Source organism: Trachinotus anak, unplaced genomic scaffold (assembly GCF_046630095.1).
Source record: "Trachinotus anak isolate AG129_WGS33_773 ecotype Australia unplaced genomic scaffold, CSIRO_AGI_Tana_v1 ptg000008l, whole genome shotgun sequence".
Lineage (NCBI taxonomy): Eukaryota > Metazoa > Chordata > Actinopteri > Carangiformes > Carangidae > Trachinotus > Trachinotus anak.
Genome location: NW_027273859.1, coordinates 18,307,203 through 18,314,497, shown reverse-complemented (window position 1 = coordinate 18,314,497; position 7,295 = coordinate 18,307,203). Strand labels below are relative to the sequence as shown.

At 38.5% G+C, this 7,295-nt stretch overlaps 1 protein-coding gene across 1 annotated transcript; it reads left to right on the top strand.

The window, feature by feature from the left end:
- The first annotated feature begins 113 nt into the window (after positions 1-113).
- elovl7a (ELOVL fatty acid elongase 7a) lies at positions 114-5,813 on the top strand. Its single transcript, XM_071483210.1, has 8 exons — positions 114-240; positions 2,371-2,460; positions 2,625-2,815; positions 3,298-3,378; positions 3,504-3,560; positions 3,710-3,815; positions 3,934-4,070; positions 4,198-5,813. The coding sequence occupies exons 2-8, from the start codon at positions 2,397-2,399 to the stop codon at positions 4,444-4,446; spliced, it is 885 nt and encodes a 294-aa protein (XP_071339311.1). The 5' UTR covers positions 114-240; positions 2,371-2,396; the 3' UTR covers positions 4,447-5,813.
- The last annotated feature ends 1,482 nt before the right edge of the window (positions 5,814-7,295 follow it).

Sequence of the window (7,295 nt, the reverse complement as noted above, 5' to 3'; positions counted from 1 at the left end):
CCGATATCTACATTGTTGGTGACGAATTGACCAATCAGCGCTCGAGGGGGGCGTGGCCGGGTGATAGGCCCCGCCTCTTGGATTACAATAAAGAGCAAGGAAAGCGCGCCCCTGACTGCGCGTAACCACAGCAGACGAAACACCTGTGGGAAGTTCAGGTGAGCAGGGACATTGGATACAGTCAGTTTCACGGAACCGAGGGACTTTCATTGAGTGTCGGCATCCGCAGCAGCAGTCAAGGTTAGTAATCTTATTTTATTGCGTTCAACGCAACTTGGTCGGACAAAAATAAGAGAATTGAGAGTTAAGAGAGGGAGAGACAAGATGTGAGAGCACAGGTGCGTCGACGCCAAAGCGTGGCCATGATTGACGACACACTTCCTGCCATTGTGAGGTGGATGGGTGTCGGACTTGCTTTTGATACGTTGCATCACCTGTTCGTCTTCAACTCGGCCACTTGTTGAGGGCCACAGTGAAACTGAACAGCGAAACTCGGACATAGTCTAAGAATGGATATAAATGGTGTTGCTAATTAGATTAATATTTCTCAAGCATGATTTAAAAAAAAAAAAAAAAAAAAAAAAAAATTTAAATTTAAAATTTGGCATTTTGTCTGGATTCAGAAAGGCACACATTTATTTTTTATAAGATCAGGTAACGTAGATAACTTAGTGTTAAGAGTTGAATTCAGTGTTTTGTTTTTTGTTTTGTGTGTTTTTTTTTTTTTTTTTAAATCACCCACACCTCAGTAAGGCTGCCTCAGCTATCAAACAGTAATGCGACCAGGGCGGGATATCCTGTAGGACCACTCACTCTAACCTGGGTTTTTGTCTGAAGGTGGGAGTTGACACAGCAGGCACCAAAGGAGGAGGTGTGCCACTGGAGTAGCAGCCTTTAATCAGGATCCCTGACTATAACGTTAATTGGCGTGTCAAGACTTGCCATGTCCTCATTAGTGCAGAGACTCTAGACAGCCATGCCTTTTTCACAATTCATCCAATGACTTGCACCTTGCCCCGTTCAGGTTCCTGTTGCGTTCAGGTGGACACACCTTGAAAAAACCTGTCATGTAGGATTATGTCCCATGTACACCTAGCAGACATGGGGTGATGTGCTGTGTCCATTTGCATTTACTTAAAGCTCTGCACTGATGGCACAGCAGTTCTCTAGAAACAAAGATGGTTTAATGGGATGGATGGATTTGCGTGGCAGGATTTTGTTTGACCTGTGGTTTGTCAAAGTGAGGTGTCTGAGCAGTTCCCCTTGGCATATTTCCCATACTACAGGCACGTTTCATAAACCAGTCAAGCCGGTCACTGAACTTTTACCTATTACTGAAACCAGCATTGAGCCTGTGACTCTGCCAGGGATTACCCGATGTCCAAAACATTTTAAACATATTTGGCACTTCATTGAACAGCTTGCTTTGACTCATGAAATTTGAGTCGTGATTTGGGCTGCAATGAATAATTATCAATTATCAACAGATTTTTAACTGATTAGAACTGTGTTTATAACATGGTTGCCAACAAATATCTGCCCATTCTCTGTTGCTCTTGTTCTTCAATAGCTCATGAAAAGCATTTCCAGTTTGAGGAGGCCAGGTTTTACCTCTGTTTTTGGTTTTGGTTTTGTTATGGCACAAACACATTGTAAGTGGACAAGAAATTATTTTAAAGATAGCCATGTGTACATGTTTCTTGAATGAATCGAGTCACGCTGTTGTTTCTCAGATAACTGAGCCACAGACAGCTACTTATTGTACTCCCTGTACACTCTTGGCTTTGTCTGCCTCTGATGCTTAGAACGGGGGCAAAGAATGGCTGATCTGAGTTCCCTCTTCCTCTTACAGTCCTATTTCTGACCTAGCCTAATGTGCTGTTTTTAAGTATAACTACAAATGTTCATATTCCACCTGTAACTGTACGAAGCTGAACATTGTTCAGATTTTATCAGGTGTTTAAAATGCCATCCTTAAATTAAATAACTGGTTGCATATGGGAAAAAATAATAGTTTGTTGTTTCAGTGAATAGCTCTGGTTACACTTGTTTCTTTTACAACTCCTAAACCAGTTGCCTGGGGAGAGACTTACTTCCTGCTTGGCATTTCTAATGAAAGTTGAGGAACCAGTAACTATCTGTTCCCTTAATAGTTCCTCAATGTGAAACTTTACTTTATTTTTTTCCCCCCAAAGTTTGTTTAATCCAGTTTATTACCCACTTTGTGTATTTATTAGCTTTTGAATATTTATGAACATTTTGGTGAACAAATACTTTTTCCCACTTCACGGGTTCGAGCTGGGCTCCCTATCCAAATGCCAGGGAGCTCATCCAAACTGACTTCCTAACCTTTTCCTTTGCTCTTTTTAGGTGAACTGCAAGGTTCTTGTCTGAAAATGGAGTTTGACAATATTAAGTCCTCAGCTGCACTCATTTATGATGGGTTCATCCAAAATGCAGGTAGGTCTTGAGAGACAAAACCAAAAGCGGTGATGGTGTAAGGTTTAAAGTTACAAACCTGGCATAAAGCTACCTTCAATGCTTAAACACGATACACCGCCTCACTTAACTTTGTATCTGAACACTGTTGATTTGACAAACCTGTCAACGTGCCTCTGTTGCAGACTCGCGGACGGAGAACTGGTTACTTATGTCGTCCCCTCTCCCCCAAACGATCATCATTGCAGCATACATTTACTTCGTCACATCGCTCGGGCCTCGGATAATGGAGAACCGCAAAGCCTTTGACCTCAAAGGAGTTCTCATTGTCTACAACTTCAGTGTGGTCGCTCTCTCACTCTACATGTGCTATGAGGTGAGTCATCATGTTATCTTTTAAATCCTTAAGTGCATAATTGACATGAAATGAGGATTGCTGCATATAATAACTATAATTTTTTTTTTTTTTTTTTTTTTTCTTCTTTCTAATGTAAGATTTCACACAGCAATGCATACCACAACCTCACAGTTGAAACACCAGCCTTTTTTTTGTTTGTTGTTTTGAATGGAGCTTATTGTTGAGAACAGAGCCATGACCCATGCTGATAGGCAGTTTTGTGAACTTGGTTCACAGATTGACTATTGATCTGAGGCTAAACCAGATCAGCAGGTGTAATTTCCTATTTCCATGTAGTCTATTCTGCAGATGTTGCCTAAGAACTGCATAACAAGACTTTGACATGTCACTCTTGTCAAAACAGTCTGTGGAAAAGCCTCATTGTATCTGTGTAAGAGCCACAACTGTGAAGAACTGTTGAACATTAAATAACGTTGACTGAAATTTTCACTGTTTTTCAGTTTGTGATGTCAGGATGGGGCACAGGATACTCTTTTCACTGTGACCTGGTTGACTACTCTGAATCACCACAGGCCATGAGGGTAAGTGATTCCTTTACAATTTGTTTGGTGCTGTATTGCATTAAATGTGAATTCAGCACCAAACACACTGCAACATCAGGATGTCTATTTGGATCCAGTACTGAAATGTTCTTTGTCTCCTCTAGATGGCGGCAACATGCTGGCTTTACTACTTCTCAAAGTTCATTGAGATGTTGGACACAGTAAGTGGCAAATATTTGGCTAATAACAAAATGAATGAATTCCTAATGTATTCCTAATTCATTACATTGTGAATCTATCATTTGTCGAATCATAACAATTTAACTCTGAGCAATGTCCCTCCTTGTACTTTTTTTTTTTTTTTCTTTAGATCTTCTTTGTCCTGAGGAAGAAGAACAGTCAGGTGACGTTTCTTCACGTCTACCATCACTCCATCATGCCCTTCACCTGGTGGTTTGGTGTTCGTTTTGCTCCAGGTAGAACTCCCCTCTTTCTTTTTTTTTTTTTTTTTTTTTTTTTTTTTTTTAAAAAGTACAAGCAAGATTTTCTGACACTACATGAATTTTCTAAGCTCTAATACACTCCCTATTTCAGGTGGTCTGGGGACATTCCACGCCTTGCTCAACTGTGTCGTCCATGTTATCATGTACTCATACTATGGCCTGACTGCCATGGGCCCCAACTACCAGAAGTACCTGTGGTGGAAGAAATACCTCACTACCATTCAGCTGGTATGTAAAGTAGTCTAACTAGTTCATGGGGTTTTTTGTATATCTTAGTGTTCAAATATATATTATAAAGACCTGTGGGGAGTCCTGGCAATTTAAGTTAACCCATCCTTTCTTTGTTGCTCCCCAGATTCAGTTTGTTATGGTAACAAGCCACATCTCCCAGTATTTCTTCATGAAGGACTGCCCCTACCAGTTCCCCATCTTTATCTACATCATCGGCCTCTACGGCCTGATTTTCCTGTTCCTCTTCCTCAACTTCTGGTACCACGCCTACACCAAGGGCAAGAGACTGCCTAAAGTGCTGCAGGCTCAGACATGGGCCCACCACACCAATGGAGTTATGAATGGAAACGCCAATCATGAAAAAGATGAGTGATGCACGACTCGGCTGATCAGAGGGTGTCAGGGTTGACCTGATTTACATAAGCAAACCACTGTGATAGTTGTCAACCCCAAATTGTTTGGACTTTTTTTTTTTTTTTCCTCCTTTTCTTTTTTTTTTTATTGCTTTTCTACTTGCAACTGCAAAAGACAATCTTTAAATTATGACCAAATTTATATTTAAGACCTAAGCTGAAGGGTTTAATCTTTCGTTTACACTGAAGGTAATGTCCCAGTTCTGCTATGGAAATATCAAAATATCCTATCTGCTATGTATGAGTTTTAATTTCAAGTTTGAAGATCATCTCCACCATTCAGACTATAGGTCTTCGTCTAAGGTGTGACTGCAGGACCCTCAGCTGTACAGTACAGTTATACTTGGTCTCCTCAAAAAGCTTCTAGTGTTGAGATCTGTGTTGTTTTTTGTTTTTTTTCCTACCTTGTGACTTGATCACATTTCTCAGAAAACTTTTAGGAAAACCATTTTTTTTCTTTTAAATCGTGCACTGAAAACTGAAGGGTTGTTTATTTCACTAGGCCGAAAAATGACTTCTGAGTCGACATTTTTAAAATGGTGTTTAGGCTACACGTCCTGTTCAGGTTGTTATATGGTTTCATGCATGCAGAACAGGGTGTATTTAGGTTTGGTCACATGTGCATGCCCACTTCTCTGGCTTGAGTCACATCTGCTGATGGTACAGACATTCAGTGAAAAGAGCTCTCTGAAAGATGGTGGCAATTTATTCTCCTGACTTAAATCTCCTATGAAGCAATGGCGTGACAGAGATGCTAGAGAGGAAGACTAAAGGTTCATGTAGGAGCCAGAGCTTTAGCTACAGTTTTACTGCTTCCTAACTGAGGCATATTGCAAAATAACGCTGTATTACTGGACCACAGTATGCACAATTACATGGATTCACTACTTGTCCACCCAGTCACAAAATATGAGCATGTTTTCTGCTTTTTGAGTATTTGCTTCATATGTTGAAGCTTTGTGGCTGATAAGGTCTTCAGTCTTTGGACTTAGGTCTGTGGAGTAGTTTTATATATAGTTATGATGATCTTAAACTGAAAAGTGAATGTAACGATACTCCTTTGGTAACTGAGGTCACAGGATCAACCTTGGTGTGGAAAGAGTTCCACCTTTTATTCAGGTGCAAGCCCACATTAACATAAGATTTACAGATTTGTGTATATACAACCTAAAAATGTGGGTGAACTTTTTTTTTTTTTTCTCCCCCCCTCCCAGTTCCTTGTCAGATCCCTTTATACGATAGTTAATACTGTAAGAAATATGTGACATGTTGTTTATATTGTATTTTATATGTATTTATATAAAAATAAATGATCATACTTGAACATTCTTTGAAATTTGTTTGCTATATTTTGTGATTTGTGTTTTGTTTTTTTTTTTGTTTTTTTTTTTTTTTTTTGTTTTTTTTTTTTAATTTGTGAAAATTGAGGGCCTCACTTGTGACTATAAGAAAAGGTAATATTACAAATAAACGAAATCTGTGGAATTTCAAAGGAGCTCAAGGATGGGTAAGATCAACGATTTTTAAATGGAAGCTCAGCCTAATTGGAGTATTTATTTTAATGGATTATTAGTTTACTACAAGCATCTGATTTTTAAAAGAAACTAATAAATCAGACCCACCCAAGCAGGTAGAAATTCTAATCTTGGTAGAGCTGTGTGGAAATAAATGATGGAATTTCTTAATGTTTGATAATTAAATATAAATATAAATATATAAATATATATATATATATATATATGTATGTATGTGTGTGTGTGTGTGTGTATGTATATGTATGTGTGTGTGTATGTATATGTATGTGTGTGTGTGTATATATATATATATATATATATATATATATATATGTATATGTATATATATATATGTGTATGTGTATATATATATATATATGTATGTGTATATATATGAAAGCTGTTCATAACAGTAAGGTCTGGGCATTCGTCAGTTAAATAGGACGAGGAAAGCTAATGAGGAGAAGCTTAAGCTTATGCTTACTAAAGCTTTCACCAGTGGGGGGTGCTGTTAAATTGAGCCTCGAGAAGGGTCACTGCTTAGTTTTCAGTACATTACAGTAAGGTGAATCTCTGAGGTGAATAAAACACATTGCTCTCCTATAAGTCATTTGGTTGAATGTATTTTTGAGCAACTCTGCATTTTAATCTTGGAACACTGACTTGCCTCCATGCGGCTCTGTGTCTGTAAGATAATGACATTTGAATAGCATTTTGCAGCTGTTGGGTGAAAAGCTTGATTCCTGAGCAGAATAGATTTTTATCCTGCCAAACATACATCTTTCAATTTACATTAAGAGATTTTAAGAGGATTTTCATCACATCAAATGCATTTTCTCAACCAGTAGACAAGCATTTACATTATTATTTTTTAAAATTTTAAGTTAAATCACTAGAAACTAATTAAAATCCTGCAAGTTGGGAGAAGAGTTGTTTTCCAACCAGACAATGAACCCAAGCATGAAGTCAAAGCTAGGAATAGTTTAAGAACAACATGTTAATATGAGAGTCCAGGTCTCAGTCCCCTCAAGAAATTTGTGACTGAACTTGAAATCCCCTGTGTAATTTTCAAATATATATTTTAGATTTCAGATATAGAATGATTTAGACTTCAAAACACTCATCTCTTTCTCTGTCTAACAGTATGTCAGCCCACGCTTTCCCCTCTTCATCAGACACACACACACATCCACTCACAAAGCAGGAGAGCACACTGACCTGTCTATTAGATATCAGTACGTACCTCTGCACTTAAGCGCTCCATAATGATACTGCCACCAACCAACAACCCTTGA